Source organism: Arthroderma uncinatum, assembly GCF_011692745.1.
Source record: "Arthroderma uncinatum strain CBS 119779 chromosome Unknown scaffold2, whole genome shotgun sequence".
Classification (NCBI taxonomy): domain Eukaryota; kingdom Fungi; phylum Ascomycota; class Eurotiomycetes; order Onygenales; family Arthrodermataceae; genus Arthroderma; species Arthroderma uncinatum.
In genome coordinates, this window is record NW_022983864.1 from 2,844,228 (window position 1) to 2,864,773 (window position 20,546).

The 20,546-nt window shown below is 47.9% G+C and overlaps 6 protein-coding genes and 1 non-coding gene across 7 annotated transcripts; 3 read left to right on the forward strand and 4 right to left on the reverse strand.

Annotated features, from left to right (window-relative positions):
- The first annotated feature begins 2,959 nt into the window (after positions 1-2,959).
- GIQ15_t0017 lies at positions 2,960-3,030 on the forward strand. The gene has a single exon. It is a non-coding gene; the product is annotated as a tRNA-Gly (tRNA).
- Positions 3,031-3,465: 435 nt separating this feature from the next.
- On the forward strand, positions 3,466-4,707 carry GIQ15_02839 (glycerophosphoryl diester phosphodiesterase family protein; the record flags this gene model as incomplete). The annotated part of the gene is made up of 1 exon (XM_033550256.1): positions 3,466-4,707. One exon carries the CDS (start codon positions 3,466-3,468, stop codon positions 4,705-4,707), a length of 1,242 nt encoding a protein of 413 aa, XP_033407417.1.
- A 140-nt stretch (positions 4,708-4,847) lies between these two features.
- GIQ15_02840 (uncharacterized protein) lies at positions 4,848-6,317 on the reverse strand (the record flags this gene model as incomplete). Its single annotated transcript, XM_033550257.1, has 3 exons — positions 4,848-5,168; positions 5,219-6,084; positions 6,143-6,317. 3 exons carry the CDS (start codon positions 6,315-6,317, stop codon positions 4,848-4,850), a joined length of 1,362 nt encoding a protein of 453 aa, XP_033407418.1.
- Positions 6,318-7,952: 1,635 nt separating this feature from the next.
- Positions 7,953-10,393, reverse strand: GIQ15_02841 (uncharacterized protein; the record flags this gene model as incomplete). Its single annotated transcript, XM_033550258.1, has 2 exons — positions 7,953-9,764; positions 9,827-10,393. 2 exons carry the CDS (start codon positions 10,391-10,393, stop codon positions 7,953-7,955), a joined length of 2,379 nt encoding a protein of 792 aa, XP_033407419.1.
- A 575-nt stretch (positions 10,394-10,968) lies between these two features.
- On the forward strand, positions 10,969-12,535 carry GIQ15_02842 (uncharacterized protein; the record flags this gene model as incomplete). The annotated part of the gene is made up of 4 exons (XM_033550259.1): positions 10,969-11,124; positions 11,197-11,581; positions 11,640-12,433; positions 12,491-12,535. 4 exons carry the CDS (start codon positions 10,969-10,971, stop codon positions 12,533-12,535), a joined length of 1,380 nt encoding a protein of 459 aa, XP_033407420.1.
- A 1,012-nt stretch (positions 12,536-13,547) lies between these two features.
- Positions 13,548-15,052, reverse strand: GIQ15_02843 (C-type cyclin; the record flags this gene model as incomplete). The annotated part of the gene is made up of 5 exons (XM_033550260.1): positions 13,548-13,999; positions 14,071-14,398; positions 14,473-14,601; positions 14,680-14,761; positions 14,835-15,052. 5 exons carry the CDS (start codon positions 15,050-15,052, stop codon positions 13,548-13,550), a joined length of 1,209 nt encoding a protein of 402 aa, XP_033407421.1.
- A 3,826-nt stretch (positions 15,053-18,878) lies between these two features.
- Positions 18,879-20,039, reverse strand: GIQ15_02844 (phosphotransferase family protein; the record flags this gene model as incomplete). Its single annotated transcript, XM_033550261.1, has 1 exon — positions 18,879-20,039. One exon carries the CDS (start codon positions 20,037-20,039, stop codon positions 18,879-18,881), a length of 1,161 nt encoding a protein of 386 aa, XP_033407422.1.
- Between the last annotated feature and the right edge of the window lie 507 nt (positions 20,040-20,546).

The following is a 20,546-nucleotide window of genomic DNA, read 5'->3' on the forward strand; positions in this document are numbered from 1 at the left end:
GCAGGCCAAGAGACATCCGCCGGCCATGTGGAGAAGACCATCTTCTAAAGATTCCACGAGTTCCACTGGACCCCGGCTGGCAGCTTTTGATCCCCGTCGAGGCGAATTGACTGGATGGGTGGATGACATGGATGTGGATGTGGATGGACATGGATGCATGGATGAGGTATATGCACGTAACCCATCATGTCCAGGAAGTACGAGATGGTAGTTGTCAAGACGAGGGATCAAGACGAGGAGCACGAGGCCTCTCGTTGTAGGAAGCGTATGGGTGATGTCCATGTTGTGAGTGATGCATGAGTGATGTCCATGTTGTTGAGAGTCGTATTAGAGTCGTAGAGTCGCACCAGAGCAGCCACGGCGCGGGCTGCTCCGTATATCTGCATCGTATATCTCGGCCTAGACGAAGCGGGCAGCCTGCTCCGGGCCGCTAACGTATCTCACCACTCGGTGACCGCCACCACTCGATGACCACCCATCAAAATAAACACCGATATCACCACCCCCCCCTACATGTATTAATATATCCACAACAACGCGAATAACAAATTAAATTAGATATTAAATAACGATAGTAGAGCTCTAGTTTACATATTAATTAGTTAGGTTAGGAAAACAAACGAGTGTTGGGCTTGATAGTTCGGCCAGAACGTGTTTCTCTGCCATGGGATAAGAAATTGAGTAATGAAGGGACAGGATCGATTGGAGCCACCTTTGTGGGTGACTTCTTCTTCTTTCCTAATTTGGAAGGTGAGATAGGGCTCGGGGCGTTGATTTGGGCCTTTTTGGCCTTCTTAGCCATTCGCTGGGCTTCCTGTTCACCGGCCTTACGCTTCCTTTCTAGCGCTGCTTGCTCGCGCTGAGCAGCTGCCTCTATTTGGGCCTTCTCACGGGCCTCCTTCCGTTCCTGCTGCTCTTTAAGCCTTTGGGCCTTCTTCTCTGCAGCCTCTTGAGCCTTTGTATCGCGATTTATCAATCGCTGAAGCTTTAACTCTTCGGCCTGAGCTATCTGGGCCTGTTTTTCTTGCTCGATATCTAGAGCTCTCTTCCTTGCTGCATCAACTTTGGAAGGAGAAAAGAACTGGGCCTGGCCGGCTTTCTCTTTATCAAAAAGGCCTAATCCTTTGCCTCTCTTCCTTCGTTGCTTCTTAATAATCAAAGCACCGCTAAGAGCTTGATTTTCATGCCGCAAAATATCATTATTAAAGACAAGTTGCTCACTGGCTTGAATTATCTTTTGGATATAGTCTCTTTCTGCAAGAGACTGGCGGAGATACACCTTTTTGCTTATCCGGCGGAGGCCTCGTATCGTAATAGGAGTAGAAGGCTCTGCAGCTGCATTTACTGGAGTAATTGGCCGTTCTTGCTGGAAATATTGCAGCTGTCTCTGTGGCTTAAGAGGATAGATACCCGTTGCTCTAAAGCTAGACTTGATATTCTCCTCTGTAAGAGCTTTACACCATGCAGTATAAAAGAGCTTCTAAAAGTCTCTCTTCCTAATTGAGAGATATCCGAGGCCTCCCCGTATTAGGTTGTTGACTTCTTGGGAATATGCACTGGCTAGTGGCCCAAATATCCCAACATCTAACGGCTGGAGACGGTGAGTTGAATGGGGAGGAAGGATGGCAAGAAAGATACGGTTTCGATCAGCGTAGTCAATAAATCGCATATTAATATGAGAAGAGTGCCCATCAAGGATGAGGAGCCTCCTTGCCCTGCTGGCCTTTATCTTTGTATGTTTATCGAAGACTTTCTCTAACCACTCTAGGCCATAATTATCAGAGCTCCAACCGTTTGGTGATGCTGCAAAATATGTAGTTTGTTCCTCCGGGGAGTAGTTATCTAACTAGGTGTCTTGTAGATCTCCTTCTCCCTTATAAATAAGTGTAGGAGGAATCCTTTCCCCATCTGCAGAGATAGCAGCAAGTAGAGAGATAAATTCCCTATTTCTATCATGAATGGTAGTTATCCTCTTATTCTTTAGCGAATAGATAGGGACTATGCGTTTTACTGCATGTCCAAGCCCAATTAGGAAGCCTTTCTCATCAAAGTTATAGATATTACTAGGAGTAATATTATATTTATCAACCACCTTCCCTAGCTAAAGAAGAGGGTATTAGTAACGAGATATCTAATAAATAATAAATATTTAAGCACTTGCAAGATCGTAGAAATGCTCAAAATGGGTAGAGTTATCCGCAATATGCCTATATTGATCGATCGTTCGAAGATATCTTGATGTTATCCGGGCCTGATGCCTCTTGCAAAATCGAGATACCCAATTGATGCCAACTGGCTGTTTGGTGAGCTCTAGAACGAGATTTGCAATGATTTGAGGTGTAGGAGATAGGCCTCTATTCGATAAACGTTCGATATACTGCAAAAGGACTTCCTCTTGAGTATCTGTTAACTTTTTGCGATGAGTTGAGGTGGCTTCCTTATTGGACACTGTTTTGCCTGAATATCGACGCGCAAGAGTCCTCCGATCGATTTTCCACTTTCTGGCTGTTTGTGCGTAATTAGGGACGTCCTGCAATCTCAAATCTTCAATCGCACAAGCAATTGCTTCTTCATTAGGCATGTTGTGGGTGGTTAAAGATAGGTGGTTGTCGAGATGAAGATTTTTGTTGGGGTGGTCATCGAGTGGTGGCGGTCATCGAGTGGTGAGATACGTTAGAGCACGAGTGTATCTATAATAAGTCCCGTCGTGCATGATGTACGAACGCCCGCATGGCAGAGTGAAATGTTCCGGCGGCGATACCGCTTGCCATGGTGGTGGTGGCGGCGACTCTCTTACACCCTACACACTCTCTCCATCTCTATCATGTCCTCCCTATCCTCTATCCTCTATCCTCTACCCTCTACTCTACCCTCTACTCTACCCTCTACTCTACCATGTCTATCCTATGTCTGTATGTAGATGGTCTATGTACTGTGGACGGCGAAGATAGTTGCCTCTGCACTAGTAGTCTAAGGGTAAGATCTAACATTCCCAATGTTAGGACCCGGGTTCGAGTCCCGGCTGGTGCATCTTTATAGGATGTCTTTTACCTTGGATATTCTTTTTATCTTTTTACTACTCTTCTTTTGATACTCTTATATCTTATTTTATACGATGCCTCGGCAAGTAATTTCTCCATCCTGGCTCTCATCCTAGTTCTTGTTCTAGCTCTGTCTCCATGTTAATACGCCCGCCCCAATCACGACTCCAGCCTTCTCCATGTGTGATATAGAGAAGGGAGTACGGCCTTAAGCCTTCCACGTTTTGCAGCTCTGGCAGGGAGATGGAGACCGACGTTACATGGAGCCTGGTCAGCCTGATGCTCATGTTAAATAGCCTGTCCGTCCCATCTATGCATACCATTATACCATCTACCATTATACCATCTATACCATCTATACCATCTATACCATCTATACCATCTATACCATCTATAGATATAGATATAGAGATAGAGATAGAGAATGCGGTTCAGCATCATCGGCGCGGCTGTCCTGGCTACGGCCACTGCTTCACCTACTCCAGACTTCGGCCATGGACATGGAAAGACGAACATCCAGGTCGGCGTCAGGCCTCAGTTCCTCGTCGACCTCATGCCCGCCGGACCGCTCAAGGACAAGCTGGCATCGTGCAGCAACAAGAAACTGCGCACGACCGACTTCGCCATCAGCCATCGAGGCGCGCCGTTGCAGTTCCCCGAACACACCAAGGCCGGTCTGACGGCCGCGATGCGCATGGGAGCCGGCATCCTCGAGTGCGATGTGGCCTTCACCAAGGATCGCCAGCTCGTCTGCCGCCACTCCCAGTGCGACCTGCACACCACCACCAACATCCTCGCCGTCCCTGCGCTCGCTGCCAAATGCACCCAGCCCTTCAAGCCAGCAGCCAACGGCAAGCCCGCCTCCGCCAAATGCTGCACCAGCGACATCTCCCTGGCCGAGTTCAAGTCTCTCTGCGGCAAGATGGACGGCTTCAACCCCAAGGCCACCACGGCTGCAGAGTACATGGATGGTACTGCTCGTTTCCGCACCGATCTGTACGCTTCCACTTGCGGAGAACTGTACTCGCACAAGGAATACATCAAGATCGTCGACGGGTTCGGCCTCAAGTTCACGCCCGAGCTGAAGGCGCCCGAGGTGCCGATGCCGTTTGAAGGAGAGTACTCGCAGGAACAGTACGCGCAGCAGATGATAGACGAGTACCGCGCCGCTCGCATCGATCCCAGCCGAGTCTTCCTCCAGTCCTTCTCCGTCCAGGACATCTACTTCTGGAACAAGCACGATGCAGACTATGCTAAGCAGGCCATGTATCTGGATTCTCGCCCAGATACGCCTGCGGGTGCCCTGGCTGCCATCGCCGGCATGGCCCAGCTGAAGAAGAGCGGCGTCAACACTCTCTCTCCTGCCTTCCACGCCTTGCTTAAGCTCGAGGGCAACGAGATTGTGGCGTCCGACTATGCCGTTGCGGCCAAGAAGGCTGGTATCAAGCTTACTACTTGGTCCCTTGAGCGTTCTGGACCACTGAACAAGGTCCTTGCCAACGGTGACTTTTACTACTCTTCCATTGCCAGGGGAATCAAGGACGACGGAGACATCTATCGTGTGGTCGATGCCCTGGCCAGAAAGGTCGGTGTTGCTGGCATCTTCTCTGACTGGCCCGCTACCGTCTCCTACTACGCCAACTGCTTCGACCTTGGTTTGCAATAGATATAATGTTAGACAGTTTAATGTTCAGTAGAGCCAGATTATTGTATGTAAATATTCATCTTGTAATAAATATTGATCTTGTAAATACAAATGTATGCAACGCTATGCTGTATGGCCATGACCCATCTAGCAAGTATCCTCTATGCTTTACCGTACAGTTTTGATATCTCCTCTTCGCTGAACTTTCTCGTCTTCCGCTTCAACATCCCTGCCCTCTGCTCCATGCTCATGTTGATCTGCTCCTCGCCAATCGGTACCAAACACTTGGCTAGATGCATGTAGTCCTTCTGCAGCAGCTTGACCGTCATCATGATATAGTCGATGTTGCGGAACACAAGTGCCTGTTCGTTGGAGTAGCGGGCTTTCTGCGATAAAAAGGCCACCGGGTGGTCTCGCCAGTGGCGCCGGGGGTTGAGGTGGTGGGATGTATGGTAGCCATCATTGAAGCAGAACCGGTTGCTCTATAACGCGGGTTAGCACAACGTTTTGAGATTCAAGGGGAAGAACGTACCGGAACATCGACGAGGGTGATACTCGAGCGGTAGTCGGAGGTAGGATCGATCTCATCGACAAGCGCATGCTGTCCCCAATTGCCTACCATCATCCCAATCCTCATCAGCAGCAACGGCAGCAAAAACACAAACACCGTCGCCCTCGCGTTCACCATCGTAAACAGTGATATCAGCACGGCGTAGTTCCCCATCTCCCAGAACGCCGCCTTCCCAGCCATCACGTACTTCCCCTTGGTCAAGAAATAGACCGGCAAGTCGATCCAGACCAGAAACAAGAAGCGGCCCACGTATGCCAGAAAGTCAACCAACTCGTCACGCTGATACCGTAGTGTCGAAGATCTATCCTCGGGCCCATTCCCTTCGACATGATGATGCTTGACGTGATGGTAATAGTACGAGTTCCACGTATGGCCCATCAGCGGGTTGGTGATGTACGGAAACACATAGTCAACCAGCCAGAGCTTCCTGCTCAGCACTCCGCCCATGTGGATGTGCTGGTGCATCATGAGCGTGTATGTGCCCATATACCACGACTGCATGAGCCAGTGCAGTATGCCGTGCACCCAGGTAAAGTGGTAAAACAGCAGTATAGCGCTCGGCACCGAAGTAGTGAAGTATAGCTGGAGATGCGAGAACATGGCCACGTCGGTCTCAACGCGGACGAGCTTGCGTGCCATGGCGATATACGGCCTGATCAGCCATTGCTGCACGACGGCCGGGAACGGGAGCCGCTGCGTATCCCAGGTGACGAAGACGGTGGGATCGAAGTCGTCGTGGGCCGGATCGTTGAGGTTCTTCAGGTACTCGATGGTTTCTTTGTCGTCTTTGATGTCGTCTCGGGACGGTCCCCGGAAGCTTGCGGCTTCTTGGAAAAACTCTTAGTTACAGGCCATTCAGAGCTTGGGGAACCTGTAGAAACTTACCTTTAGTCGCATCTCGCGTGCTGGAGCCAGTACTCGATCCATTGGCGTGGCCGTTGCCATTGGTCGTCAGGCTCGGTTGTTTCGACCGTACTTCGTCGATATCTCGCAGCAAGCACTTGAGAACCAACAGGTCCGGCTGCGTCAGGTTCGGATCAACAAACGTCGCTGGATCCATTGCCACGGCCTGATCAACGATCAACAGGGATAGATCGGAAAAATACTAAGCGAGAGACTTTTCTCTCCCCGATGTCTATCCTGTTGAACCGCGGAGTCAGGATCCTCAGGCTGCAAGATAAAATCTCAAGTAGGCACCTCCTGACAACGTCATTGCAGTTTTAACTAGGCCCAACACAATCAAAGCTGCTGCCACTGGCTGCAACCCGGTGGCATGGACATTTAGGTGGATGTTCATTTGCCCTGCTGTCTGTAATTATTGGAAGCGGATCGGAAGGGAACCAATGGATGGTGGCTGCGGAATTGTGGAAATCACTAAGCCCCTGGGACCGATCCAGGGGTAGACAGCTTGACCCACGATATCAGTCGGACGTCGAAGAGGCATGGAGATATGGACGATCGAGCCTTGTTTACCTGGCTTCTGGGGTTGTTTTGCCGACGAAGGTCCATGGCCAGTTTGTGCTACTGTGGAGTACAACATCGCGGAACTGATAGGCCAGGGGTCAAGGAAGTAGAATCAATAGGCTAGTTAAGTGGTTGGCTGATACTTGATTTCTGCAGTATAAAGGTTCTGTATCCAAAGTTTGTTATTTACTATGTAGCTGGTGCGTTGGATCTGGGATTTGAAGCCGTTGAACCCTCTGTTTAAACATCGAGGATAAAGATCATACACGGCTCAAAGAAATGTGTTCACTGAATCAATGAAGAGTGTACGGCGTAGGGATATCCAAACTGCCTCCTAATACAAGCTATTTCTCCTCCACCTCTTCACCTTCGCCTTCGCCTTTCTCCTCCTCCCCTTCTTCATCCGAAGCCGCTTCCTCGCTGCTGGGAGGAGAAGGAAACACAGGGCCACATCTACAATCCCCACATATTTCCCCAGAGTACTCGTCATCAGGGAGAATTATGATATTTGCAGCTGCACAGTTTCCATCACAGCCATTGCTGTCCCGTCTCAATGTAAAGTTGCAGCCACAGGAATAGTGTATCTCCCATTGTTCACACATGGTGTTGGCCTATAGAAAGTGTCAGACAATTCTGCCTCTGCCTTGTCTTGAGAAGCATGATGTACCTTGGTTCAAAGGAGACTCAAGAGAATAGGTTGGCTTGTAGTGGTTTGTAGATGCAGCTGAAGATGATCAGTTAACAATATATTCAAGCTGACATATTCACAAAGACCACTTACTGTTTAGAATTCAGCTAAGTAGTGGTCTGTTAAACCAAAGAGAGGAGAAGAGGAATAGGTGAGCTTTTATAGATACAACGCGGGAATTGGCTTCATTCAGTGAAGGAAATTCACCCGTTGAATGGTACAATCCGGAATCTGCTGGCGTCCTGTCTAAAATATGCTAGTTTGCCCCAGTTCACTGCAAATAAGTTAAAAGAATCTATCCCAACAAATCATAACTCCAGCTTAAACCAAAGTTCACCTGGTATATGCAATATGGCAGAAGTAGATCAGACACCGGCGGCCTGGCGAGAATGATATCGCTCGAAGCTACTCCGCTAGAAGGTGCAACGGCATTCTTTACTGACCCGAGGGACGTGGAGTCCCTGGGTTAGCATTTGTCAAGCTGTTCAAATGCTCAGCAATACCTCGAGATGCAGAATGAACGTCAGCCTGAGTTGAAGAAGATCACTCATCCCCCTTGGTCGACCGAAACGCTTCTAGCAACGCCTCTGCCTCCTGGGGGTTAACCGCATCCTCCAGCATCTCATGAGCCATCTCAACAGTCTCATCGAGAATCCCGGCTTCCAACAACAGCCCTTCACTAAACGCCAAACGAGTCAACACGACAAGGTGTTTCTGTACTGCACCAGGCACCGCACGTAGCCGCGACGGCAGATCAACCAGGGTAGGAAACGACTTGATAATACCATATACCAGACGAGTCAGACCATTGACGACGGTGGCGTGCAAATCCCGTTCTGGCGGATTTGAGTACAAAGCATCGAGCTCATCATGCATAGCGCGGAAGGCTCGAGCTAAAGCACTCGGATGGGATGCAATCATTTTACCGATGCGGTTCTGCGCCGGATCGGGACACGAAAAGGCGATTTCGTTTAGGAACGACATGACTTCTACGCGTAATGTGTTTATCTCCCACGGTGTGTATGGCTCCTCGCCCTCGTCAGCAGAAGGGAGTTCGCTAAGGAGGTTAGCAGCGCGGTCAATGATGTATTTTTCGTGCTCTAATTGCTGGGACTCAGAGTCACAGATTGGGCCAAAGGTATTCGTTAGCTGGCCGCAAGCTAGTATCTTCAATGTGAGGATGATGTCATTCAGTTGCTGGTAAGAATTTAACATGATGAGAATGAAGTCATAGCCTACGCAGCGCCAGAAGAGTTCCAGCGCCTGTCGACTTTGCTGACAGCCGCTAACAATCAGATAGAGGATCTCGAGTGCCTCGGTGGAGCTAACGCGGTGGTCCAGCTTTTTCTGCGGTGTTTTCTTGATCTTCCCTAAGTTTTCATGCGACACGGGGGAACTGGTAAATCGAGGTACGCCGTTGATGTAGCCAGAGTTTTGTAGCACCGGCACAATGGATTCGATAAGGCATGGGGCAAGGGCGTTGAGGTCTAAGTGAAGTATAAATTTCACTATTGACATAAACAGGGCAATAGGAGAGTGGAAGTGCTCTTTTAATGAGCGAGACCATAATGAAGCTATGGCCTTGGTATAGTCAACCGCATAGTTGTTAGAGCTATGCGCGGTGATGGATTGTATGATAATCGACGAGAACTTGCGGTCCGGGTCGGATGGGAAAGCTAAACTAGAGAAGACTTCTATATCAGGAGCTTTTCTGGGGTATGTCCGGTGGTTGAGAATGTGGCGCATAAACCGCATATTGCGGTCCTCTCGCTTAGGCTGCTGCTGGCGCTTCTCAAGAGCCTGCTCTCCGGCTACTTCATCATTTCCAGCATCATTAGCATTGGCTTCAAGAGCTTGGCTAAGTTGGAGTGCAACAGGTATCGGGGAATCATCCACTGCACGCTTCCGCTTGTTCGAAGTCGTTGGCGTTCCGCGTTTAGATCTCCTCCCCGCGGACTTTGTAGGAGACGCCATGAGCTCATCATCATCAAATCCATCTCTAAGAGGTAGCGACTTGCTTTTCCTCGGTGTCGTAGGTACGTTGTCATTCTTGGGCTTGCTTCGAAAACTATGCTGCATCTTAGAAGCCCGATGGGCTTCTTCCTGCAAATCATGTTTAAGAAATCGGTTTTCGGCAATGAGGCGTTTGCTTTCCATCAACGCAGCCTCGACTTCAGCCCGGTACTTCTTGGTTTCCTCATCCATGGCATTTTTCATGGCACTTATTTGACGGCTATGGTTCTTCTCAACCTTTACCTGGTTTGCTCGGATAATAGCAATTTCTCCAGCGCGTGCCTCCTCTGCAGCCGTTGCAGCTGCTAGCTCCTGTGAGAGCCTTTCTCGTTCCCGGTTGAGCTTTTTTGAAACATAGTTAGAGAGCCATATACATCACATAAAGGCGGCCGAGGGAGTCGTACCTGTTCGATCTGCTCTTTCAACTCTTCCAGCTGTACAGACTCGTACGCGCCCGTGTTAAACGAAGTCTCAGCATGGCTTCCCGCCAAACCATGTGCCTGCACAGGCTCCACGGTCACCCCAGGCTCATCTGCTGTAATTCGGCGCCATTGCCCTGGGCCTAGGGATGTGCTGGTATAGAGCGGCTGTCTGCCGTCCCCTTCACCAGATTCTCCAGGCGTTTCCAGTAATGCATCCTGTTCATCGATCAAGTCTAGCCCGTCATCCTTATCAAGTACGCTGGCATCCCACTGCTGGTAATCTGTATCTCCAAAACTCAGTGCAGGCCGGAGGTGCTGAGAGGGATTTAGCCTTCTTCTCCTCTGTTCGACAGTGCTGCTTGAGGTATTGCTGGTGGAATGTCGCATTAACGAAGGCCGGACAGGCCGTGAAGCGGGGGGTCCTATGGGCCGGGCAACGGCGTCCTGCTGCGTTGCTCGATATGCATCTTGTTCAAGCTCAAGGAGCGCGTCGTAGGCCGAGTCATCGACCCCGTCATCCCAAAAGGTATCGTCCTTATCGTCCTCCATTCCATCGATCTGCTCTTGTCTGCTTCATCCCATGCGATTGCTCGAGGAGGATCTGAGGCGCAGCTCGGGGCGCAGGGCTTTCGACCTCAGCTTCAACCCTGTCCGCCACTTTGATTGGGCTTTTTCCGGCCTTGGGCACTTCGCAATCGACAGGCCCCTGATGCCTGGCTGGCCTCTACCCAAGTGTACTCGGTTTGCGTAAGTGTAGGCAAAAGATGTGTAGAAGGATCATAAGTAGTCGCGCTGACCAATCTAGCACGCTGGGCGCGATCCACTTCAACATCAAAATCACCAAGTTGCAATGAAGAAACACAGCTTCACCACCCGCCGCGCTGCTCTCTTTTCTAGCTAGTTGCACCTGGTTTTAATCTTCTGCGGATCCAAAGGAAGAGTCGCGCTGTCTAGGTACCTCCTCTCTCGCTCCTCGTTCCCCCTGAAAGTCCCTCGTGCCAGCATCCCCAGGGCACCGGCTTGATAGCCCAAAACTGCCCACATTTAATGGAGGAATAACTTGGCTAACTTTCCATCATAGAACATATAGATTAATGGTACCGGCGAGCTACGAGATCTAAGTTATGGGCAAAAGCAGGAGGAATCTCCGCGCGCAAGTCCCTCCAGCAGAAAGCCCGGAGGCTACGAACTATCCTTCGTCGGACGAGAGTGACGCTTCAGAAGCCCAGAGCCCCGTCAGAGAAGACACTAACCCGGTACATGAGAAGATGGCGGTCACAGTATGTTGAACCCTAGGTTTTATAGCACCGCGTGTGGTTGTTACCTTCTGCTGACACCGGTGTTGTTAATAGCAGACTAAATCCGAGAAAGAGCAGCAGTCGCTCTCCGATTCCGAGAAGAAAAGACAGACCTTTATCACACGAACAATATGGACCTTTGTCATGATAGCTGGCTTCTTCGTCATCATATTTGCTGGCCATCTTTATCTGATCATTGTTGTCACCGCAGTCCAGATTGTGTCTTTCAAGGAGGTTATCGCGATAGCCAACGTCCCCAGCAAAGCCAGAAACCTCAAGTTCACAAAGTCTCTTAACTGGTACTTTCTTGTGACAACCATGTACTTTCTATATGGAGAGAGCGTTCTCTATTACTTCAAGCATATTCTACTTGTTGATAGAATCCTGCTGCCCTTTGCGACGCATCATCGGTTTATTAGCTTCATGCTATATCTTATAGGTAACTTTACACATACTTGCACCTGGGATGACATATAAGGCTAAAACATTGCTTCTAGGTTTTGTGTTTTTTGTTGCAACCCTACAGAAGGGCCATTACAAGTTCCAGTTCACACAGTTTGCATGGACACACATGGCCCTATACCTTATTGTTGTCCAGGCACACTTTGTATTGAACAACATTTTCGAAGGGTTGATTTGGTTCTGCATCCCCGTGTCACTCGTGGTTACGAATGATATCTTCGCCTACATTTGCGGAATTACCTTTGGCCGAACGCAACTGATCAAATTATCCCCGAAGAAAACTGTCGAAGGCTTCGTTGGCGCCTGGATCTGCACTATTATCTTTGGGTACGGTGCGACAATCATCTTGTCGCGGTACAAGTACTTCACCTGCCCAGTCAATGATTTAGGCTCCAACCTCCTGACAGGACTCGAGTGCACACTGAACCCGGTCTTCAAATCCCAGCCATACACCCTGCCAGAGTGGACACACCTTAACAGGACCTTCCATATTGCTCCGGTGCAATTCCATGTCTTTGTCTTTTCCACATTCGCATCCCTTATTGCTCCATTCGGCGGCTTCTTCGCTTCTGGACTGAAGCGTACTTTCAAAATCAAAGACTTTGGCGAGTCAATTCCTGGTCACGGCGGTATCACCGATCGAATGGACTGCCAATTCATCATGGGCCTGTTTGCCTATATGTACTACCACAGCTTTATCGTAGTTCACAAGGCCAGTGTTGGAGGGGTTATTGAGAGCGCCATTACCGGTCTAACAGTTGACGAACAAATAGAGCTTATCAAGGGGTTAAGCAAATACTTGTACAATCAAGGGGTTGTCTCCGAATCGGTTAGTCTAGCAACCCAAAGTCTTAACAGATATACAGGTTCACTGACATTCTAGCAGCTCGTGGAGTGTTTGAGCGGCGATTATAGACGACTCCGCCGGTGATTTCTTTTCTCTGATCCTAGAATGGGCCAGCAGCCACGACATTGACATATTGCAGACCCTATTACGACCCGTTTTTATCTGCTGGTTTATCTTACTTCGACTTGTATCATTCAACAAACCTTTGACGGACATTTTGGGACTCTCTTAATCTTTTTATCGCATCTTTCATTCCTCTTCTCCCTGACCCAAAAGATAACCGGTGCATTATTACAATCCTGTATAGGCTTCTCATTCGAACGTGGATCTTTTCTCCTTTCTTCTCTTTTCAACGCGTTCTTTCCTGCTTTTCGTATGTATTCAAAGCATGTGCGCGGAAGAAGATCGATGGGTGTGCTTTACTTCTCATGAAACGAAAATTAGCTCTGTTTTTTTAATAAATACTTATTATTTTTTTTTACTATTTCGTGGTTTCCATTCTTTATGCCCCTCCACGGATTCTCGACACATACATATCCGTTATCTATCCCTAGGGCCACCACGATCAATTATCTATACATTTTGTAGATTGGGCTATCTGTTATTTCCTCGTGGATGTTCCCAATAAACAGGTATCTTTCCAAAGGTAAGGCTCGAAGGCAGCCGGATTTCATAAATTCCAGAATTAGTCCCCAGACAGCCCTTGCTACTCCTGGAAGGTTGATTTCCTCAATAATCTTGAGGCTTCACGGTTCGGGCGTAACAGGATGGCGATAATATAATCATCCAAGACCTCCTAAACGCTGCAAGTAACTGACATGCCTGTAGGCCACTCTCATCTCTAATGTCAAATTTCGTCGACGTGTAGGCATGGGACGGCTCCTTCACGGTAGCCTAGTTCTAGCGTTTACCCGGCATATCAATGACTTGTGTGCCTCTTCCCGCAGGAAGAGGCTGCTCATTGATATCGTTCGTGGTCGACCTGGCTTTGCTGCCAGGCAAACGAGAACAGTGAATTCGGAAAATTCTCGAGTCCTGGCATAGAATAGAATGCTAAACATATTCGATTGCTGTACGTTCGCTTCCATAGATTGGCTTATTCCTCCACTTCGTATTCTTCCATCTCGACTTTGAAGTACTCTGCTACCGTCGCGCGTTCTGACTGCGCTTGCTCGGGGTTCAGCATGAATCGAATTGCCGTGTCTCGGCTGCGTTCGTTAGCCTTCGCAACAGAGTCGTGAGCTGCAGTGGGCATCATTGGGTTCACGAGCAGAGCGGGATGTTCGGTAGACGTGGATGTGTCGTTGGTATCCTTATTATGGTGGTGGTGGTTGTTCTTAGCTTTCTTTGACGATGTGCCATTTGATTGCACGCCATTACTATCCGCTTTTCTCTTCTTCCAGTAAGCAAATCGGGGAATCTGGTTGGCGTCTGCTTCCTCGTTTAGCGGGATACGGACGTTGAGGAACAGGTCAAGGGAGAAGTCGGGCCCGACTGAGGTCGATGCACGGTTATGCGTGTATAGCTCGAGCAAATCGAGGATAGTTTCTGGAAATTAACCAAGTTAGAATAACGAACGAGAACGAATAAAAACTAGGCTAAGGCGAGTAGACTCATACCCATCACTTCTGCGCGCGACGTTTCCCACAGCTTATATTCTGCTTCCGAATCGATTTGCTCTACTGGCTCTTCGAGCAGCCTGCCCGCTAACTCTAGGCAGGCGAAGGCCATTGTAGCCGACGTTTGTTTGAGTGGAGCGAATGTTCTATACAAATCCAAACTGATTGTATAGGCGACTCGTCCCACTCTCGAGTCTTTACCAAGGCCGCATTGCCGTGTAAGCTTCATCAGGACCTTTTGAGGATGACGGTTTCGAAAATCGAATCCAGATGACTCCAACATCAGCCTCTCAAGGCCAATGATAGCCCGAGAATGGGATTCAAAAATCTGTTAGTGGGATAGTTAGTACGAGTGGTAAATCCATGTGAGAACAGTTAGAGGGCTCTCGATAGAAGACATACTGGATCATCCGCAGATAGTTGCTCTGTTGGAGGGAGTTTGAGATTGTATGAGCAGCACAGGATGTCTCTGGATTTCTTGAGCGTGTCCTCGATCTTACACGCGGTAAATAATGCCGATGCAGCAGCTTCCTTTGCGCGTAATCTAGTGAGCAGTGGGACATCTAAGAGTGCATGCTGGCCTCGGCATAACATGACGGGAGTACATACTATGTAATTATACTCATTGTCTGGATGGACCAGGCGAAACTTGTGATAATAAATGGACGCTGTGTTGAACGTCCGAACAGGCCTGGAGATATGAATCAGCGGTCGAACATAACGGCCGGAGGGACGGCAATATAACAGAAAATGGGGTGACATACAAGTGAAGCGCCTTGCGAACATTATCAATCCAGGTGATTCCTTGGAGCCGATTGTTATCTTCTCGGAGAGAATTTACCCCCGTAGCAGCAAAGCAATCCTGAACCGTCTTTTCAAATAGATATGGGTTTGCGACCTGTATAAAGGACGGATGAGGCGCTACAGGTTGTCCAGCCACCTCTGGCGCTTCTGAAGCTCCTTCATTCCCTGTTGGCGACATCTTCCAATGTCATGGACAACGGCATTCAAAGAATTCAAGTGTTGGATAGCTCTACAAACTCTCGAAGCTCGCGGCGAAGTTGATGCGCGGGATAAAGTAATTCCGGCCGGCCACTTCCAGACTTCTGGGATTTTACATCCACGACATCTTTTATTATAACTCCGGTTTTCTTATTCTCTAGCATGATCGCGCTCTCTTCTAGCAGATTAAGCGAGTTACAGGCAATATCTATATATAAACTAATCAGTTAATATAGTGTTGCCGCGGCTATATGTCCTTAAAGACTATTATCACAGAGATACCCCCTGGCCTTTATATCCCTTCCAAAAGTGCAGAGATATCCTCATCAAGTTACCAGATACGATGCCGAACAGTTAAATGAGACTGAGATACAATCCAATATGCAATATAGATTCCGATCCGAGCACTTCCTGGACCTCTCAGGCATGTGTTTTGCTATTCTCGCCTAGTTCAATCCGGACTCTCTTCAGATGCTTCTCGGATTTGATATGGCTGGTGAGGGCAAGGGCATCTGCAAAAGCACGATTACATGGTGGACAGAAATTGTGACCCTCCCGCTCTTGGTGGTCTTTCAGGATCTCCAGGTTCGCCCCAGAAAAGTAGCACCCGACAACGGTGCACTTGTGAGCATGCGACGTTGTTACATGCATGTCAAACCCGATTTGACTATCCAGCATCTTGTCGCATTGCCCACAGTAGCAATGCTGGGCTATTCGCTGGTGTTGTTCTAATTCCAGCTGTGTCGGGAAAATCTGCTGACAAGTTGGACACGGCACACGCATATGATACATGAAGTTGTGTCTTCTCTGGACGTCCTCAGCCTGGAAATAGCAACAACACACACTGCAAAACCCATGTTCTGTGGCTTCTTGGTGGCCCCAAAGTACGCTGGGGCTACTGAATGTTGAAGCACATGTAGGACACCTAAAACTGTGCGCGACTTCCATATGCTTGTCCAGGAATCTCCCATCTGCAAAGTAGGCGTAGCATATGCCGCAATAATTGTGTTCTTCAATCATCTGGTGATGCTGAAGGCCTATGATTGTGTCAAAGCCTGCTTCACACTGATAACAGATAATCCTGTGGCTTGCCGTCGAAATCCGTTTGGAGGGTTTTTGTGGTGGACTGGAAGGGCTGCACATAGGCCCTTTCCGCTCATTCGAGCTTGCGGGGCTGCTAGCTGGCACATAACTCGAAGTACTGCACCCCTGGCCTCCTTTTCCCTCCTCTGATATAGCTTGAGTATGACTTATATCCGTCTGAGCCTGGGTGGGGCGGCGGTTTATAAGAAACGTGTTGCAGTTCTCAATTGCGATCTTCATTTGAGTCACTATATCCTTTTTTTGTGCACCGTCCATCTCGTCGTCAAGGTCTAGAAGTCTTCCCACAGTGGTTCGATTTATGTTTTGTGCAGCCATCTCTTGGACCGTGGCCTCGCGAGGGCCATCTCGAGAGCCGAAATCTAAGTGGCCCTGGGTTGTATTATGATTTAATACACTGCTTGAGCCAACAACTTGATTATGAATCCCCCTATACCTATATTAGTTTTGGTTTAAGAGCATACTGAGGAGAACATACGCTTCATCTGACCTAATATAATTCTGGGGGTTGGACCAGCCACGGCTTCCAATGTGGCGTGCAGGGCCGATCATTGCATTTCCATTGCAGGTATGGGTTTGGTATGTCTCTTCCGAGGCCATAGGCAGCTCACAGCTCTCACAATGGAACATTTGGGCAGATATATAGGCTTAAACCCGATATTTCTAGTTATAGTAATATAATAATATAATGGAAGTATGAAGTATATTAAGTTAACATAAATTAGCGACCTTTGTGTAAAATGGAACAAGATACGCTTCCTATAAGGATTTAGCGGAAGGGTATACTGGTATTTATATGAACGACAAAGAGAGCCACAAGCGGACACCGGAACCTTTGTTTACTGGTATTCAAAGGAACCCAGAGTTAAGGGTCCAAATTCTGGTAAACGAATAAATACCGGTGAAAGAAGACAACCCGAAACAAAGGTAAGTGATTGCAGACTTCGAGGATATGTTTATTGAATGACAGGAGATATTGAGACAATTGAGTTTATAGAATTAATTTGTAGCGCTTTATTTATTTCTCAACTAACATGGCGGACTTCCTTTCATCTTGGATACCAACGAGGCCTGCAAGGAGATTTCCTTCTCTGTTAACTAGTATACAGCTTGTTAAATAGCTCTCGATCCTCGCTAACATATAATGGTCAAGGCCTAATTATCAACTTCTAATAAGATATACCCTGATGCCCTCTATACGTCTTTTAGGATAGTACTCTATAGTATCATTTTCATAACACAACTACTGATTTCCCTCCCGTGGCCTTTTTTCATCTATATACCTCTAAACCTTATAATACGCCCTCCGAGACCGTATAGTTTGTTATGACCTCATGATTAATAATATAAACATTGCAGATAGCTCGTACCTCTGGGTTATATAAAGATATCAAATCACCTAAGGACTTGTGATACATTCAAAGATACGGAGAAAGGGTACCTCAGAGACAAACATGGGGCTGCCTCCTGATGCTGATATCTACCCAACTGCAACCGGCCCAGCCAAGGAGGTTGTAGACAGACATTCTTCAGAGCAGCCTATCAAGCTCTATTCAGGCTGGTTTTGCCCGTATGTCCTAGCTTCCATTCCTTTATATGAGCAGCTTTTAAAATAAATATGAAAAAAAGACAATGCTCTTTGCCTGCTACAGCTACGTTTTATTCCACTCCTTTTCATTAGAGTTTCATTGATAAATGAATGATATATTGACCTGAGCATAGGTTCGGTATGATATATCCTACGAATTTTTTTGCATAATAACCAATTACGACCAGTGGAACTAACATATCCTAGTTCAGCGAGTATGGATTGTCCTTGAAGAGAAACAAATTTCATACCAATACATTGAAGTAAACCCTTATAAAAAACCGGCATCACTTCTTTCACTCAACCCACGAGGCTTAGTGCCAACACTGGCCTGCCCAACACTCCTGGCCGACGGATCAACTGTTATTAAACCGATATACGAGTCCACCGTGATAAACGAGTTTCTTGAAGATGCATTTCCCAATCCAGAACGACCATTGCACCCAGCAGACCCGTATCAAAAGGCAAGAGGGCGCATTTGGATTGACTATGTGACTTCGCGGATTACGCCGTCCTACTATAGATTCCTGCAACACCAGGGCGACGACGAGGGATTGAACAAAGCAAGGAAAGAACTTCTAGGTCATTTAAAAGAATTCACACTTGCTATGGATGAGATTGGTCCCTTTTTCCACGGAAAGGAATTCATGTTGCCAGATATCATGCTGGCACCACTGGCGATTAGGCTTTGGGTTATTGACCATTATAAGAAAGGTGGCTTGAGGTTACCGGCTCCGGGAGAAGGAGGGGAAGATGAAGCTGTATGGAATAGGTGGAGAAAGTGGAAGGTAGAGGTCGAGACAAGGGAAAGTGTTGCCTCCACTATGAGCGATAAAGAACGCTCTCTGCCTATTTATAAACGATATGCAGACAATGTGGCTCAGAGTGAACTGGCAAAGGCAACCAGGGCTGGCAAAGGGGTACCTTGACCATATTTTCGATTTAGAAGCTGGTCTAAATATATAAGCTCATCATTTACCGTATTTCTTCAACAGTCTTCGCATCGTTGACATGGCAGATGAGCCATACCCGCCACCAAAAATGGCATAATGGTTGAGCTGGTGATACCTAGTATGTGCCAGCGTCAGCAAGATAAACTGCCTCTGTCATAAAAAGATCAAGAATAGAGAAAAAGGGCAGTGCGCATAACTGACAACTCATATAGATCAATCCTGTCTTGGTATTCCTCTACCGGCTCCGTTTTTGGTACAATGTGGTGATAGTCCTTATAAAACTGACCACTAAACCCGCCAAACATTTGCATAATCCCCAATTCAAACTCACTATGCGCATAGCAAGATGATGGATCATATACCACATCCCCAACCTCCTCATCCTGACAGGAATCTTGTTCTTGAGGCGCCCTACATATCTTTCCCACATCGGTATTTCCACTCCAAAGATCTCCATGGACTATAACTGGAACCACTGGCGTTCCTTTACCTTTTTTATCAAATCCGAGGTGCCCATCACCTAATAATCGAGGAACTACTTCGTCAGCGGCTCTCTCAACTAGATTCCGTAGAGCTTTATCTTGATGGTTCCTCTTTTCGGCCTCTGCAAGAACGGTCCTCAGACGTTGGTTTGCATAGAAGTCAGCCCACGAGCGCCGAAATTGATTAGCCTGCTTCACATTCCCGCAGAATGTAGGTACTGGAAATCCAAACTGAGGGGTTTTATCTTCCCCATCTCCCTCTGGCCCATTAAGCCTGAAGTCTGTCTTCGCAGCCTGTTGAACCTCTTCACGAGTTGGCGGAGATGGCGCCGGGATAGAATGCAATTTCCCCAGTCGAACTGCTAGCGAGCTTGAGCCTAGAGCAGACCGGCGTCCGATGCCACCAAGCTGTAAGAATTCCGTGACGAGGAACCAGCTTGACGCATCAGTTTGCGGAGTGGATAGTTCCTCATGGTCATCACCATCTTTAAAGCTACCCCACGCAATGGCCCTCGGACATATATCCTGGACGGCTTCAGCAATCGCATTCAAGCTTGTAAACTCGCCTCTGAACATCGCGGCTTCTTCTGGTAATGGGTCCACATCCCCGTCAAGGTCAATATCTGAAGCGGGAGTGGAAGACGATATCTTCACAAAGTAATGTCTCTCGCCCCCCACACCGTTACCATCCTTGCTAGTACAAGGTACTGAAGCCGTAAGATGACCTGTTTGAGCAAACCCAGATCCCCCGTGGAGAGACTTGAAGGAAGTCCCAGATCCATCTAAAGGTAGAGAAAGGGCACGGAGGATGGACTTGGGGGCTTGACCAGTTGAGCGTGACATTTTTTATTAAAGATGTATGTAATGTTGTCTATTCCCAGAGCGGACCATTAGAAACATTTGCTTGAAGTGTCGTTGACCATGCAACTTCAACCTTGTTTATATATCCCAGTTATGAGCTCATCGTTCGACTGCTTATCACGTGGTTAGTCGTAGTTTATTACAATTCCTACGAGGTTGTAGGGATAATATATTGATAACAGCTCCTATTACAAGAGCTTCAGTTCTGTGATACTTCCACCAAGCACATACGTTAATTGTGAGTTACTGAGACATATGAGCCGATAGTCGAGTTGTTTACTACGAAGACATGTCTAGTACCATGGGCTTGTATAATGTGCGACGATTCCACTCAGGTCTGTATTAATAAGAGAACTAACGAAAGGGAAGAACGGGGTGGCATAAGAGTGCCATATAGCGTGACCGATGACGCCGTATCAAGTTCTGTGAAAGGAAGAAAAAGGATCAGAGAATGTGTACTCTATAGAACGAAATTATAGATATGCACAC